Consider the following 18560-nt stretch of genomic DNA (forward strand, 5'->3'; position numbering starts at 1 on the left):
CATCATCCAGGGTTCTACAGCTTATGGAAGTGTTCCTGTGGATTGCAGGATACAAACTAAACCTTACTATTCAAGAAAGGAATTAAGAAAAATAGAACTACTTTGTTATTAGTTGATCTATCAGTGGTAGAGAAAATCTGGAATCTATAATGAAAGACGTAGTAATAGAACTCCTCAAAGAATAATAGCAGAGTCAAAATAGATTAAAGGAAAATCACATGTGACTAATCTACTGGAGTTCTTTGAGGATGTGACTTGCAGAATAGATAAGGAAAAAGTGGATGTGGTGCATTTGGATTTTGGGAAGGTCTTTAATGATGTGCCACACGGAGGCTGGCCAATAAGACTGGAGTACATGCCATTGGCAGTTATATACTGACATGGATAGAAAATTGGTTATCAGACAGAAAACAATGAATGGGAATAAAAAGATTCTCCTCATGCTGTCTGGCTGTGATTTGTAGGGTGACGTAGGGATCAGTGCTAGGGCCCCAGCTATTCGTAATCTAAACCAAAGGTTTGGCTGAGAAGACCAAATGTAACATTTCCAAGATTGGCCAGATTGTGAGTAAAGAAGAGGATGCAAAGAGAGTGCAAGGGGATATATACAAGCAGAGTTAGTGGGTGAGATCATAATAGATGCAATATACTGGGGGGAAAAATAATGAAGTCATCCATTTCAGAACACTTTAACAAATATTCTGCTTTTCTGAATATGGCGATAAATTGAATACTGATGTTCAAAGGCACCTGGGTGTGTACGTATTGCAAGCATTTACTAAGGCAAATGATACATTAGCCTTTATAACCAGAGGGTTTGATTACATAATAAGGAACTCTTATTACAATTGCACAAGGCCTTAGTGAGAGTGCCCCAAGAATATTTCTGGTCTCATTACCCAAGAAAGGATACATTTGCCATAGAGGGAATGCAGGGTAGATTCATTATACTGGTGACCTTACAAGAGATTGAGGAGACTAGGAGTGTATTCTCCAGAGTTCAGCAGGATGAGAGATCTCTTCAAATCTTACAAAATTGTTCAAGGACTTGACAGGCTAGATGAAGGGAGGATGTTCTCCCTGACTGAATCTAGTATGTAGGGTCACAGTTTGACATTAATGGCTAGGTTATTTAGCACTGAGATGAGGAAATATTTCATCACTCAAAGAGCAATGATCCTTTGGAATTCTCTGCTCCAGAGGGATTTAGATGCTCAGTCATTGAATTCATTCAAAACAGATTAACAGATTCCTGGACATTAAATGAATCACCGATGATAGTGCTGAAAAACAGCACCGAGGTAGATCAGCCATAATATGGAACAGGCTCGAAGGGCTAGATGCCCTGCTCCTGGTTCTTATGTCCCATTTAACCAATTAAAACTCAACTCGAAATCCAAAATAAATATTTTAGGGGCAGTTTCTAGTTCACTGATAGAATTTCAATTTACTGCTTGTGTACTCAGCACTAAAAGGTTGAGTGCTCGATCCTAACCTCATTTGGTCAACCTTCCCATGATGCTCAATGGTGGACCATGTACATTAACATACCATGCACTGAAATGATCCAAGTTAAAGCCCACCCACTTTCTAACATTCTGCTGCAGCTCATTAAGATTGCCAAGCAATCCAAAATCTTTGATTATTTTCAAAGAGGTATACTTTCATTCAGCAAGTGATTATATGTACAATTTTAGAGTAGTTGGTACTAAATTAGCGCTCAATGCTCATTATATTAAGAATTCAAAAGCATCCTTAAGTATTGGGGACTTGTAGCATCTATTTCCACATGAAAAAGCAAAACTCAAGCAGCAAAAAAATGGAACCTGCAGCCATATCTTGTACAATTTTTAACCTCTTGAGACCTGCTGAAATTTTAGATTACAAAAAAAATTCTGTACTCTCGTTAATGAACAACTATTATACGTGTTTAAAAGATTAGATCAGTACCATTATCAAAAGAGCATATACAATTCCCCTTAAAAAAACATATGGTGGTAGGTACGGGTGGTGAAAAATGAGGTTTTATTTTCAGAAATATAGTTTTATGCAATTCCACTTAAGATATCTTGGCATGGTCGACGAGTCTAAGGAGCCCAAACTGGAGCACACTCATTATGTAGAAAGGGAATTTCCTTCACTATTCTCAAATACTATTCTACTGTGATGTATTATGTCAAATTTAGGCTGCAGTTTTTTTCAGACATTTGTCACTTCACAAATCAAGCCTTGTGGCAGCAGCAATGCTCATCTATGCAATTCCTTTCATCTCCATGGAAAATAAATCAGACAGCAATTTAGTCAGACTGTTCTAATTATTTTTAATGGACAATTACCACACAATAATTTCATAAGAATATGAGCTGCTCTTTCCCAACACAAAAAAAAAATCAGATTGGAGCAAGAATACTGAACTGGAATGGAGGGAAACAATGGGTTCAAGTAAAACTCTCAGTAGTGCAATAATGTATAATTGTTGCTGGACTGAAAACATGGTAGTTATTGCTACTTACAGGGTCTACCCCAAGCACTTCATATGGGTTGTATTCTTTTTCTCTGTTCTCTATTATAGAGACTTTGTATAAAAGACAGCAGAGTAGTATCCATCCAGAAATCAGTCCTATTTTTCTGTTAAAAAGAAAGCAAAGTTAGGGTTCTTTGCAGACATTAGTTTAAAATATTAGAAAAGGTCATTTTAAAAATTCTCAGATTACAGAGGACATTGACTGCATTCACTATTCACCTCCAGTTGCCCAGAAGATATTAGTGGGCTTTTTCATTTGAACCATTACTGTGGCCTGAGTCCACTGCCATTTGTTACTACATGGGGTTGTCTTATGAGTCGAAGTCATACAGCACAGAAACAGACCCTTCAGCCCACCATGTCTATGCCATCCATCAAGTAGCCATCAACATTAATCCCATTTTCCAGCACTTGGTCCTTAGCCTACTATTCATTTATTCTTCATGGATGCCAGAGTGATTCAAGGGCTTGTACTGATGCTTCTAAAATGTTGTAAGGATCTCTTCCTCCGCTACCCCCTCAGGCAATGCTTTCCAATAAAAATCAAGTAGATTATACCTTAATGTCTAAAGTTAGAAAAGATGAAACATACAATTCAGAGGTTGTTTGAAAGGGTGATACTGTGAGGATGTTTCCTTGGGAAGTCTAGCAATAGGAACTGAATCTCATTTTTAAGAGCAAGTTGAAGAGAAATTTCTTCTGAGAACTGTGAACCTCTATTCCAATGGAGATGAAATCACTGAATATAATCAAAGTTGACAGATAAATTTTTAACTATAAAGGAATCAAGGGTTTATGGGCAAGAAAATAGGAGTTAAACACATCAACTATATTGGCCATGATCTTATTACATAGCAATTGGATCTATGGCTTACCCTTGTGCCTTTTTTTTGGAGGGGGTTTATGGACCATATGAATATTAAGAACACGTAACATCCACTCAAACAAGCAGCAGGGCTTTATTACTGTGCCATTTTAACAGACTTGTTGGGTTGAACTTCCTCCACCTGTGCTGTAATGATCCTATGACAATTCAAAAACAATTTTTTCCAGACAAAATCAAATCATCCAATACTTTTAATTTAAAGCTACTTATTTGAAAGTGCCTATAATCCAGTTTCTGTACTTATAGAATGAAGGCACTTAGATATTAATGTGTATCAGTGATTTTTCCAGATTTTGTACCTTGGAAGCAATACAGCACAAGATGTATTTTGGTAAAAATGATAGAACATGATATCAAGCATCACTGGGTACTATACATCGCACAGTTACTCTTAACAATAGGCACTGACTTTCATTCATTCTTTATGGATGCCTAGGAAACAGATCAGTTGATGGATGGCCTAGAGAAGAAAATAAACTGGTATAGAAAGACAACAAGAAAAGGCAGTTTTTAAAACTCAAGCCTAACCCAAAGAAATTCCTTTTCCAAAATGGAAAATAAAAATCAAAAAAGAATCCCATCTAGAGAGAACAAGAGAGGCCAAAGTTGCAGGAGATTCTATAATTAAAATCTTACTCCTTGCCGTCAGAATTGAGAGCCCTAAAGTTATGTTGCCAAAATAAGGGACATCACAAACTAGCATAGGGACAAACATCAAGAAAGTCAAAACATGACTGATGAGTATTGTGGGAAGGAAGATTCTCTCTCAATGGACACTGACACCAACAACTGGGTGACGGGAAGCTGCTGCACTCTGGGGACATGCAACACCTGAAAAGGCTTGGGCCAAGGCCATTGTGGAAAGGAAAACTAGGTCCAAAAATATAGCTTTGAATGAATAAGGGGAATGGAAGAGAAAATGAAAAGATGGAAGAGGATTATTGCTGTCCTATCTCAAGGCCCAGTTAAGCAATGCCAACTTAAAGACTTTTATCCTCGTTTTCAAAATACTCATTGTTTCACTCTTCCCATTTTATAAATTCCCTCCAACCCTATTACCCTCCACAGTATCCGTAATCAAATTCCAGACCCATCAAGAACAATACTTGAGTGGAATTTAATCTCTGTACAATTGGCATCTTTAGCTTCCAATGCCCCTTCAAGTTCTGGGATGCTCCCGCTAAAACTTGTTTCCCTCTTTCGTTTTGAGAGTTACTCACAAAAAAGTCGTTCTTTGATCAGATTTTGATTATCCACCCTAAAGTTTCCTTGTGTGTGTTACATCAATCTTCTGTTTGACAACTCCTGTGAAGTTCCTTGGGATGGCATTACTATGACAAGAGTGTTATATAAATGGTCACTGTTGGTACAGCAACAAACAGTATTCAAAACAGAATGGATGAACTGGAAACAATTTGTAGTAAGAATATAGAGATGATGGAAACATCACTAGTGAACAAGATTAAAACGAAGCATTGTGGGTTGTAAGATCTTCACTAGGATAAAGAGGTTGGAGTAGCTATATGATTTAAATTTTAAAAAATGACAGGAAATATGCTGTAATCACTGAAATGGAATTGAATGGATTAATAGGAGTAGAACAGAGACCACTAATCAGGGAAGGGGAAACGGAGGAAGAAATATGTTAACAAAACTACAGGGTGAGCAGCAAGTAAAAGTAATCACTGGAGATTTCAACTACCCCCAAATTAAACTGATAGTAAATAGCGAATGGAGAAAAGGGAATGGAATGCTTTCATTAAATATAGAACTACTTTCTCACTCAGTAGATCAGAATCACAAAGGTTACCATACAAAAGAAAGCATTTGGACCATCAAATCCATGCTAACTCTATGCAAGGACAAACACACTGGCATTTTTTTTTGCTTCCCTTTATTTATCCAGTTCCCTTTTGAACACCATGATTAAATTTGGCTTTGAAAATAAATTGTGAAAAAATGTCAAAACTAAAGATAAACTGAAAGAAAACTTGAAACAGACAGAAAAATTCTGGGTATCTTTGAAAGGGCAATACGGTTCAAATTAAATAGATTCCATTAAAATTTAAAACCTTGTGGCTGGTTATGACACACCATGGAGGAGTTTAAAAAAAAGGAAAACAATTTCAGAAAGGTAAAGTGCTTGAATATTAAAAGGCAAACAAATAAGGAATTGATAGGTGTTTAAAAGGACAAAAGAGAATTAAATTACCATAAAATATACAAAAAGGAAAATTAAAATAGGAATTGTAACACTAACTGAGAAACCAGATAAATACACAAGTAATAGCAAAAAGATGGCAGAAGAATCAACTATTTTGTCCCAGTTCTTACTAAGAGAATAAGATACGTCATTTAATATACTTCAGCTCAACCTCTAGTGGAATCAAGCCTGAAAGGGAAAAATTATTGAACAAAAAACTAAAACTATACTGCAAGGTAGCAGAGGCATGAATATATATTAAAAAAAATTCAGAGAACTGGGAACAGTGACAAAGATTGGTGCTCAGTTGCAGAAACTACAGAGGGAAGAGCAGAAAAAATGTCTGTACATGAGAACTCAAGGAAAAAAAGTACCTTTGAATCTTTTATGTGACCATCTTTTGTAGAGTGATGATTCAGTTAATCTTTCATGCAAATTACATCTTCAATTCAAAACCAAACTGAACAGAGCTCTAAAACTCTGCCCTTACTAGACAATGTAATAGATCAATTAAGTACATGCTCAAAGTCTATACTGAATATTAGATTTTCTAGTCTAATAAATTAATTTCTGAAATATTTATTTGAAACATCATTCGAGTTATCACGTCTCAGGTAACCCATCTTGAACCAAACCACAAGACTAACATCACTTTTACCAGACAGTCGCACTATATATGAAATAATCAAAACATCTGATTCTTCAATGTGGCCATCAACTTCATTTTAAAAAAAAATCATGGCATTCTTACTTATACAAAAGTCTGAGCAAGAAGGTTCAGAGGTGACTATAATTAAGAGGGAAATCTGAATGCAAAGAAATAAGCTTTTATTTTTCTGAATGAAGGGAAACTCTAACAAGACAATGTATTTAGGGATTAATAGTATCGAAAGTCTAGCTCTCAAATGGTGGAGAAGTAAATAGTAAGCCAGAGCTTGGAATGTGCAGGTCTGGATCTAAAACTGGATAGAGAAAAGCAGGGTGAAAGGTTTAAAGACAAAGCTGAGATTTAAGTTAACGTTCCGGAAACACTCATGTTAATAAGTGGAGTGGTTGCACAGCAGATACGTTGCTAGACTAGTAACCCAGTTATAAATCTTAAAATCGCAACTAGTGAATTTATATTCAATGTAAAAAATCTACTTTCAATAGTATTATTCTCTTATTAGGTGGTCCCTCAGGATTGAGGATGATTTGCTTCCAGTCCAGAGGGGTCCAAGGCAACTGATGAGGCTAATGTGAGACCCACAGGATCTACCACAGAAAGGCAGGAGGTGCCTGACAGGATGGGCATGGGTTGTTTGTGAAGTAATACACTCCTTCCACTGTTTACACCGTCGTGTTCCCAATGCATGGATTCAACCCTTTCTGTACTATCCCCGATGCTCCTCCTCCACTGCGAATGGTCTTTGGACAGTTTCCTTGGGTGGGAAGAAGTGGAAATACTGCAATTTCCAACCCCCCCCACAAGTCTTTCGAACATGCCTGAACATTCTCCTCCGACCCCAATCTCTTCCCTTAAAAGAGCATGCTTGGAGAGTCTGAAATTGGGTGTGCAAAAAACATGGCCTGCATATAGGGCCACAATGCTGGTGATGCTAGGAAGGGCAAGGGCACTGATGTTTGTTTACTTATCCTGCCAGTGGACTTGGAGAATTTTGTGGGGAGTATTGGTGGTATCTCTCCAGTTGCTTGAACTGGCTGCTGTGATCACTCAGAGTCTCAGAAGCGTATAGAAAATGGATCACTGCCTGGTAGACAGCACTGGAGGTCTTGATCTTCCCTCAGAAGCAAAAGGCTATGCTGCATACTAATCTCAATAGTAAATTTTAATATCAATATCCGCCTTTGGTGAGAGATAGCTCCCCTGATAAAGGAAGTGGTCTACGTTTTCTAGAGTATTGCAATGAATCTTTAGTGTCAGAGATGTTGTACAATAGGGTTGGGTTGGTAAATATTTTGCAGATGTTGAGTACAAGGTTCTTCCCCTCATATGCACCAGTGAACAAGCTCAACCTCATTACCCACATATGAAGAGAAGAATATTCCCAGGAGTCCAAGTTGACACAATTTGTGACCATTTTCAATAAAGGAGACAACTGACTGCAGATCTGAATCCCTGCTGTGTGCCTCAAGGTAACCAGGATTCTCCTCAACATCTCCCACCTAGCCAACGGCCAAAGAGCTGATCCACAAATCACAGTATGGATTTATTCTACCTTGAAATGCAGAGGATCTTCATTATGCAACAATTCCAAGGGAAATGCTGGGAGCAGCACCATCTGTGGTCTTTTTAAACCTCTCAAAAATGTTGACTGTCAATCAGGAGGGTGTACCTACCTCAAATTTAGCTGCCCACAAAAAAGTCTCCATTGTACATATGTTCCATGACAGCACGTAAACTATGATCCATTCTCAGTGAAGACTGCTGTTAAGCAAAAGCTGCAGAATTTCCCTAATACATTCAATCTTTCTCTCACCTCCAAACAGTCTCAGTAATAATGACAAAATAACTACTGAAATGTCATAAAAATACACCTGATTCAGATTAATTAGTGAAAAAAATCCAGACCCAACCTAATTTAGACTCCAAACTCATAGGATTAACTCCTAAATAACCTCTAAATAGGCCTCAATAACGAGCTCAAGGTGGTGACTCATTCCCAGCATCAAGTAATTTTGAATGGGCAATAAATTCTGGCTTTGATGAAGTCTTCATGCAATGAATGAAAAGTAGCTGCCCAAATATACAAGTAATCAATTTTGGTTATTCCAACTGTCATTAGCCAATAATTTAAAGTTATGAGAAAACTATATCACATTTTGTAAAAGCAGTTTTTAAGATGAAACATGGTGTCTATAGATAGGAGTACATAAAACATCTAATTGATTTATAACTTCCAGTGAGTCCTTGAAGATGTAATACCAATCTCCGTCCATTTTGTATTCTGTAGCTGCAGCAACGCTCAATCAGGAAAATAAGCTCCTCCAAAGTGCATTTTGCAAATATTGAAGAATGCTCTAAAAAGTGCAGCAAAGAAGTTGTCATCATTGGCTTGTGAACAGTAAGGAATGTTGCTTCCTTGAACTTTTACCTTCATTACTTCTCTCACACCCTTCTTTCCCCATTTCTTCTTTCAGAAATCTATGCAATTATTAAAGTTCATTTTAAAAAGAGACTTTGCTTTGACTGCCTTGCATTTAGATTGTTGTACTGGAACATCACAATAGTTAGAGCATCCAGATATTCCAGTGTACTGACCCAGCTACTCAAACGATAATTTGAAAGTTTTAATGTATCTAAATGTTCCTAAATTCAATCTGCAGCAACAGAATTTATGTAGCAAAATTCTCTGGGTAATTTTGTTTACTGTACATATCAAATGCTAATAATTTAAATAATTTTCTTTAATCTGTGTAGTAACATTGCTCATCCCAGCTAGTGTGGGAATGACTGGCTGATATGCCTATGAATCAAACCACGCAACCTCACTGCTGTTAAGTGGCTCAAGTTTTATATATTTAATTTGCTTGTAGGTGTGCACACTGCATATTTATAGTTAAATTGTGATCCTTTTATTGAATGATGTTTCATTTTCTTTTAAAAGTTGACTTATTTTCTAAGTAAAGTGACTGTTTGCTGTATGATGGACTTTTTGTTGTAACAAAAAACATCTCCCCCCCACTGCTCTAAATCATTAGTTGACAAATTGTCAACAGACAATTTTATGAGTCAAAGAAAGTTTAAATAATTCATATACAAGATTGTTACTTTTTTCCTATTAAAAGCTGAAAAGGAAGAAATACTCACTTTAATGTGGGAATCGAACTGTGACTTGATTTTCCTGACCGCAACTGGTACCATAAGCATTTTCTATGTACTTTTCCTAATGTTTTTATTCTGCGTTCCTCTGTTTAAATGAAAAGTTGAAAGATTTGATTAACCATACACATAAGAAATAGTTCTCTCTCTTCAGATCCCAACTCTTCAAACAGTATAGTAAACAGACAAACAGTCTCAAACAATCCAGTTTATCATTAAACCTGACACTTGCAGCATTTTCCTTGTGGATTGTTTAACCTGGAAAAATCAAAATTCCTCTTTGCCTTTCGACTTTTCTTGATTTTGAACGAGTACAATTAGGCCCATCTGCACTGTTCACTGTTTATCTCTCTCCATAGATGCTGCCTGACCTGCTGAGTTCCTCCAGCATTTTGTGTGTTGCTCCAGATACCAGCATCTGCAGAATCCATTGTGCCACTGTTTTTAAAACCTGGACTGGAGGTTTCTATATCCTCCACACTCAAAACATCCAAGATCTAGACCACAGCAAAAGAGGATAAATCAAATTGATGTCTTTCTACCCAACCATAGTTATTAAAGCTTCAAACTTAATTTTCACTGTTAATTCCTATATATGGAATACCTGAGGAGAGCTTGTTGTGAATCACGTGCAAAGTTGTACATTATGTGCAAAGTTGTACTGGTACAACATTCAATGTTTCTGACATAGCTATTAAACCCATAATAGCTTTTAATGTTTGCATATCTCATGCAAAGCAACGCATTTTGAAATAAAAGAACTTGCAGTTTTGTTGTATTTCCCATGACCTCGGAGTATCCAAATCCTTACAACATTGACGACTTTTCAAATGTATATAGTTGGCTGTAAAAGGCTCTCAAATATCAATAAGCCAAGCCATACATTTATTTTTAAATAAAGTGATGTTGGTTGAGGAATAAATATTGCCAAAGGAGACTTCCGCTGCTTTTCCACAAATAGTGACAGATTTTTTTTTATAAAATCATACACTTGAGAGTGCAGATGAGACCCAGTTCCCACGTGGCCCGAGTACTGCAGTGCCAAGCTGAATTACATGCTCACGTCTCTGGAATGAAGGTTCAGCCCACAACCATCTGCATCAGAGGCACCAATACTACCACTACATCAATGCTGATACAAATGAAAGGTAAACTCTGTTCATGTACCAATCATCAGGTAAAAGGCAAAGGCAGCAGCATTTGCTTCATAATTAACTCATTGTGGTGCACAGACATGGCAGTTTTGTCTCAGTCCTGCTCCCCGACCTGAAACATCTGGCAGTCAATTATCATCCATTCTATCTGCTGAGGGAGTTCTCTGCCATCATCCTGGTAGCAGTGTACAATCCACCCCGGCAAACGTCAAACTGATATTGGAGGAATTGTACACTGTGATCAACAGTCACAAGACCATGTTGTAAGACAAGTTCGTAAGGTCTCAAAGGGCAAGGACCCTGGACAGTCTCTGGAGCCAAAATGATTTATTTGCAAAGACAAATACAGGACAGGATTAACAGGAACAAACTCACTCATACACACATGCACACGGGTGATCGCGAACGTGGGGGAAATCACAACAAGGGCGAGATACGCACACACAACAAACTGGGTACAAACCCATCAAGAAAGAAACAATACGGTGTCTGCCACCCCTTGACTCAGTGCAAGCATCGGCTCTATGCTACTGGGAATCTACTTGGGACGCTCCTAACCCTTGTGGAAGTGCGATTCCTGGAGCAATCAAAAGAGAAAGAACCATGCACATGTGGCATTCTTTATAGTGCTGGAGGGCTGGGTGGTCCAGCCCAGGTAGTTCAAAGCCAATGATTCAGGGCCAAGTACAAAGGTGTTTACAGGGGCCAATAGTCAAGTGTGTGCACTAATGGGTGGGTGGAGCCAGAGCTTGATTGACAGTGCTTGACAGGCTTTTGACCCAGGTGATCAACAGTGTCACGTGACAACCATGACCCTTCACAATACAGACAGCGCACCCAGATGCCTTCCCAATCATCACGGGGGACTTCAACCAGGCCAGCTTGAAGTCTCTGACCAACTACCACCAACAATGTCACCTGCAGAACGAGAGGAGCCAAAGCACTCAATCACTGTTACACCACCATCAAGAATGCTTACCGTGCCAGCCCGCGCCCGCATTTTGGCAAGTCCGATCACCTGGCTGTACTTCTACTTCCAGCATACAAGCAGGAACTGAGGACCACAGCACAAAGGGTGAGGACTGCAAAAGTATGGTCAAGGGAAGCAGAGAAGCATTTACAGGACTGCTTTGAACTGGTGGACTGGACCATATTCAGATTCATCCTCAGATCTGAATGAATATGCCACAGCCATCACTGACTTGATCAAGGCGTGCATGGATGAGTGTGCGCCTTCAAGAACATACCAAACTTTGAAACCAGAAGCCCTGGATGAACAAGGAGATTCACAGTCTGCTGAGGACTAGATCTGTGGTGTTCAAGACTGGCGATCCAGAATCCTACAAGTCCAGGTACAACCTATGGAAGGCCATCATGAAAGCAAAAGGGTAATTCTGTGTGAAGTTAGAGACACAATAGCTGTAGCAGGGTTTGCATGCTATTACTTCCTACAAGGCGAAACCTAACAGCATGAACAGCAGTGATGCTTCCCTCCGAGGAGCTCAACGCCTTTTATGCACTCTCCCTTTGAAAGGGAGAGTAACACAACACCTGTGCGAATCCCCACAGCATCCCTGTGATCTCTGTCTCAGAGGCCAATGTCAGAACATCCTTCAAAGAGTGAACCCCTGCAAGGCATCAGGCCCCAGTGTACCTGGCCAGGTACTGAAAACCTGTGCTGACCAAATGGCTGGAGTGTTCAAGGACAACTTCAACCTCTCATTGCTGCAGTCTGAGGTTCCCACCTGATTCAAAAGGGCAGCAATCATACCGGTGCCCAAGAAGAGCTGGGTAAGCTGCCTCAATGACTATCGCCTGGTAGCACTCACATCTACTATGATGAAGTACTCTGGGAGGTTGGTTATGGCTAGAATTAACTCCTACCTGAGCAAGGACCTGGACCTGCTGCAATTTGCCTACCCCCACAAGTCTACAGCAGATGCAATCTCACTGGCTCTCCACTCTGCTCTGGAGAACCTAGACAACAGCAAAACCTACAGCAGGCTGCTGTTTATCAATTGCAGCTCGGAGGAGTTGTACTCAGCTCTGTGGGACTGGATGGCCCAGACCTGCTGGAAGTGTACAACGCTATATGCTTCTGGCTGGCAGCATGTCAGAATCCATGAGGAAGGGCACCATTACCCTCATCTACGAGCAGAAGGGGGAGAGGGAGGACATCAGAAATTGGAGACCCATCTCACTGTTGAATGTGGATTACAAGATTCTGTCCAAGGCCATCGCCAACAGGGTCAAGTCTGCACTGGGACAGGTGATCCACCCGGACCAAACCAGTGCTGTACCTGGCAGGAAGATCTTTGACAGCCTTGCGCTGCTCAGGGATACCATTGCCTATGTGTAGGACAGAGGGGTGAATACCTGCCTGGTCAGCTAGGACTAGGAGAAGGCCTTCGACAGGATATCACACACGTACATGTTGGACGTGCTCTCCAAAATGAGCTTTGGGGAGAGAATCAGGAATTGGATCCAACTGCTCTACATAGACATCCACAGCACAGTCCAAATCAATGGGTGGGAAACAAACAGCTTCCCCATTATGTCTGGAGTCAGGCAGGGCTGCCCACTCTCCCTGGCTTGTTTGTGTGCTGTATAGAACCCTTTGCCAAATCCATCAGGAAGGATGAGCGCATCAGAAGGGTGACGTTGCCAGGCAGTGGGGGCACTCAGGTGAAAACCTCCCTGTACATGGATGACATCGCTGTCTTCTGCTCAGACCAAAGGTCAGTTCGCAGACTGATCAGCATGTGACCAGTTTGAGTTGGCATCAGGGGCCAGAGTTAACCACGTGAAGAGCGAGGCTGTGCTCTTCGGCAACTGGCCCAACCGATCCAACGTCCCTTTCACTGTCAGGCCTGACTACCTGAAGGTGCTGGGGATCTGGTTCAGAGAGGCCAGGGCGTGCAACAAAAATTGGCAGGAGCGGATTGGGAAGGTGAAGCAGAAACTGGGACTGTGGAAATGGCACTCCCTCTCAATAACTGGGAAGAACTTGGTCATCAGGTGTGAGGTGCTCTCAGGGCTGCTATACTTGGCGCAGGTGTGGCCTGTTCCTCACTCCTCTGGCTTGGGAATCACCCAGACCGTCTTCCGGTTTATCTGGGGATCCAAGATGGAGCGGGTCCGAGGGGTCACCATGCACATGTCCCTGTACAATGGGGGCAAAAGTGCCCCCAATGTCACCCTCATCCTGAGGACCACCTTCATCTGTGGCTGCATCAGGCTGTACACGGAACCAAAGTACGTGGGCACCAAGTGTCACTACGTACCGAGGTTCTACCCGTCCCAGGTGTTGCGAAGGATGGGCCTGGCCCCATTGCCGTGCAACATCCCAGTCAGCTGGACGTTGCCGCACTACCTGTCCTTCGTGGAAAAGTTCTTCCAGACCAACACCTTTGACCACAAGTCCATTAGGCAGTGGTCGGCACGGAACATCCTGCAGTCTCTGCAGGAGAAGTACTCAATGGATATTGTGGGGTGGTTCCCTGAGCAGACCGTCCAGACCATCTGGCAGAATGCCTCATCGCTAGAACTCACCAAGACCTCGCTTGGCTGGCAGTGACAGGGGCCCTCCCCATCAGATCCTTCCTGCATGGTCGAAACATCACTCCTAGTGCGTTCTGTCCCCAGGATGACTGTGCTGGGGACGAGACGGTCACCCACCTCTTTGCAGGCTGTGGGTTCACGAGGAGGATGTGGCGAAAGATGCAAGGGTCCTTGTCACGTTTCATCCCCAGCAGCTGTGTAACAGGCTGTTCCCAGGGACGCACACAGAGACAGACATCAACCACTGCTGGAAGGTCATCAACTCGGTGAAAGACAGCCAATGCAAGGGATCGGTGGGGAATGACTATAGTTTAGGGTTCTTCTGCCACTGGAGAGGGAGGGGTGAGGTCAGGCGAGGAAGCCCCTTAAATACAGTAAATATGGGATTGGGGTAGCACCCCAGAGAGCCACACAAGTAGCATTGGTGCTGTGGCGTTTGAAATAAGAAAGGTAACATTAATGATTGATCCATACACCAATGTAAAGGTTTGCACTGTTTTATTGTTGTATATAGTTTGTTTTTTTTTGTTGAATAAAGTTTATTTTGGAATAATAATAAAAAAAACAGCTCGGTGTTCAACACCACCATCCCCTCAGTATTAATCAACAAGCTTCAAATCCTGGGCCTCTGCACCTCCCTCTGCAACTGGATCCCAACTTCCTTATTAGGAAACCACTTTCAGTGCAGATCGATAACAACATCTCCTCCTCATTGACAATCAACACAGGCGGACCTCAAGGATGTGTGCTTAGCCCACTGCTCTACTCTCTCTACACGCATAACACCGCGGCTAAGCACAGCTCAAATGCCATCTATAAATTCACAGATGACACCACTATTGTTGGTAAAATCTCAGATGGTGACGAGGCGGCATACAGGAGGAGTGAGATAGTTCAGATGGTTGAGTGGTGTCACAACAACGACCTTCCACTCAACATCAGCAAGACCAAGGAATTGATTGTGGACTTCAGGAAAGGGAAGTCGGGAGAACACACACTAGTTTTCATTGAAGGTGAGAAGGGTGAGCAGCTTCAGTTCCTGGGCGTTAACATCTCGGAGCATCTATTCTGGGTCCAACACTGATGCAATCATGAAGGAGGCACGCCAGCGGATCTACTTCATTAGGAGGTTGAGGAGATTTAGTACATCACCAAAAACTCTTGCAAATTTCTATAAATGTACGGTGGAGAGAATTCTGACTGGCTACATCACAGCCTTCAGTCAGAGGAGGCTCCAATGCACAAGATCGCAAGCGGCTGCAGAGGGTTACAGACTCAGCCGGCTCCATGACAGGCCCAACCCTCCCCACAATCAAGGACATCTTCAAGAGGCGGTGTCTCAAGAAGGCAGCATCCATCACCAAGGACCCTCACCATCCGGGACATGCCCTCTTCTCATTGCTAACATCAGGGAGGAGGTACAGGAGCCTGAAGACCCACACTCAATGATTCAGAGACAGCTTCATCCCCTCAACCATCAGATTTCTGAATGGTCCATGAACACTACCTTGTTACTCTCTTTTTGTACTATTTATTTTGTAATTTATATTACTTTATGTTTTTGCACTGTACTGCTGCCACAAAACAAACTTCACAACATAGGAGTCAGTGAGAATAAACCTGATTCTGATCTGAGTTCTTAGTTTTCATTTCACACTTACATTCCAGATTCTGCAATGAGAGCTGTGGAACAAACCAAGTTAAGGAAGTTTGAAACATCATAGACATGCTGAAGAAAGTTCCTGTAGCATAACCTTCATAGTTGTAAACTGGAATGGTAATGGTTTATTTCCCTAAGCAAAAGGAAATAATTAAAGTTTCCTCTGTGAATTAGTTTTGGCTGTTATTCCTTCAGTGTTGTGAACAGGTAAAAATAACACACTCTTAATGTTTTCAAATATGGCCATGAAGTCCATTCAATTCTGCATCCTTGCCAATATTACATGAAATATCTGAAGACTTTAGGGAAACTAACATTTGCACATAGCATAAGATGATTAATTCCATCCTTTCAAATAGTTTTTCCTCACATCAGGAATAGCTATCCAATTTGTAGTCAACACCAAACCTGATCAGTATGCAAGATGCCTGTAGCTCAGCCATTTCACAGTACCAATAAATTTTCAATTGCCTGTGTTAGAACAACCCAGTTTTCTTCAATCACTTAATAAAAAGAATGAGATACCATTGACCATTTTTATATTGTAGAATTCAGAGAAAAACAGTGTGGTACAATTGGAAACAAATTAATTCAACCTGACTTAACTGACAAAGTTTTTTTGAGCAATCATGTACTATTATATCACTACTGCAATTCTATCTGGTTTCAAATTGAAGCACATCAGAAGGTTGTATGATATAAATCTCCTACAGCTGTCTATACCATCTTGGACTGTAGCTGCTCCAAAAAGCAACATTTATCTTATCAACAGAACCAAGGATAAACAGCCTGTAACATCAATACCCAAAGAATGAATAATTTTAAAAAGACTGAAGCCTTTGGGCACACATTAATTTTCAGTGAACAATATTTTAGATTAATGTAATGTATGTAAACAAATAGGCAACATTCTATGTTGGCATCATACAGCAGATCTCATAGCTTGCAAAATCCAAACACAAAATATTGCATTATCCTATTGATAAAGGATTCTATCATCCTGAAAAAACTGCTGCATTTAATTCTGCAGCACATCTGCACACTGACACCCATCTAGTAATTAGCAAGTTTATAAGGTATCTCTGTACTTTTGATTTTCAATCAGTGCTTATTGCTATGAGCATTTAAATTACATTTAAATTCACAAGAGTAATAAGGCAAGTGTTTAACTGCATTTTCAACAATGTAAATCTCAACCTCATTACAAAATCCTCAACAGCTCAAATTCTACACTAAATTCCTCAAATCATGAGATTAACATAGTGCCCCAAGTTCAAACACCAAATTGATCTGCACAAAGACAGCATAATATCCATCTTCAATACACATCACATTTATCCATACCGACAAGGACAGCATAGTTTCATTCTCCATACATATAGGTTAGTTTGTTTTAGAAATATCAGAAGAAAAATTGTTTGCTGATTAAAACATGAAGAATAGAAAATGCACTTAATAAATTCCAACAAAGCTGGTCACTCTTCTGCACTGCCTCCTAGATAACTGCAAACCAGAGAGACACAAAGATCAGAGATACTCAAGGGTTTTCCTAGAGCATAAGCCACACTTGGGAGGCAAGTTTACTATTATTAGACTCAAATATAAGGCTAAAATGATATTCACAAGACTAGATCCACATGAATGAATAGATCACTGTCTCATACTCTTATCTAAGGCACAGCTCAAAACACATCATCAACCCCATTTCCCCCAGTGCAATCTTACATTTCCTTAATCCACACTAAGGGCTCCTCAGAATTCAGAATAGGAAATGTCAACAGACTAATGACATTGATATGTAAACAAATAGGCAACAGAGCCTTTAAACTTCACACACGGTCAAGAGTGTGAAATATCCAACACTAATTACTCCAGGTCTTTTTTTTAAAAAAAGGGATCTATTATGGATTAGAAATTCAATCTCCTACAAGGTTAAACATGTAGACTTAGAATAACATTGATCACCTGCACGATTGTTTGCAGTCAAAATCAACTAAGCATTTGCTAGAGTAAAGCAAATTTGGAAACTGCAGGGAAATGCTCACCTAATTACATAAACTTAAATGTTTCTTAATAATTGTTTCTGAGAATAAATTCAAAGTACAATATCGGTTCGATTCCCGTTGCGGTTAGCGCAACGCTATTACAGCACCAACGATCGGGGTTTGATTCCTATCGCTGTCTGTAAGGAGTTTGTGCATTCTCCCATGTCTGCATGGGTTTCCTCCAGGTGCTCCAGTTTCCACCCACATTCTAAAGACGTACGGGTAGGTTAATTTGGGGGGTTAAAATGGGCGGCGCGGACTCATTGGGCCGGAAGGACCTGTTACCATGCTGTAAAAAAATAAAAAATAAATCATCTCATAAGTTTACTAATTATGAACAGAAGTTCACATGGTGATGCCTTCAGAATTAAAAGCATCAATTGCCTTGTGACATTTACTCACATTGTGTCCTGTTTAGAAATCTTTCCCCTCATTGAAAGATGGGACCAACTACCTCTTCAGCCAGAAGTCTTATGGATTGATAAAACAGAGGGAAACGAGAAGAAAATATGGTCATAATAAGGTCATTAGAGTCAAATAAGGTGCAAGAGCAATGGTGAGCGGAAAGAAGATGGAAGAGAGAGAAACAATAATTAGAAGGTCCATATTTAAAACAAAAACTCATTTTTAAAAATGAATTTATTATCTGCAGGAATAAACTCCAAGGTTCCCTTGCTTGGTTGGAGTGGTTAAGTGACATACTG

At 40.4% G+C, this 18560-nt stretch overlaps 1 protein-coding gene across 1 annotated transcript in view; it reads right to left on the reverse strand.

Moving 5' to 3' along the window:
- Positions 1-18560, reverse strand: part of sec63 (SEC63 homolog, protein translocation regulator) — a 79760-nt gene that overhangs the window by 43990 nt on the left and 17210 nt on the right. The window contains exons 2-3 of the mRNA XM_052025219.1: positions 9425-9524; positions 2514-2628 (exon numbers count right to left, since the gene is read on the reverse strand). Coding sequence (XP_051881179.1) covers positions 2514-2628; positions 9425-9524 — 215 coding nt within the window. The remainder of the gene's footprint in view (positions 1-2513; positions 2629-9424; positions 9525-18560) is intronic.

The sequence above is a fragment of the Pristis pectinata genome, chromosome 10 (assembly GCF_009764475.1).
Source record: "Pristis pectinata isolate sPriPec2 chromosome 10, sPriPec2.1.pri, whole genome shotgun sequence".
In the NCBI taxonomy this organism is placed as follows: domain Eukaryota; kingdom Metazoa; phylum Chordata; class Chondrichthyes; order Rhinopristiformes; family Pristidae; genus Pristis; species Pristis pectinata.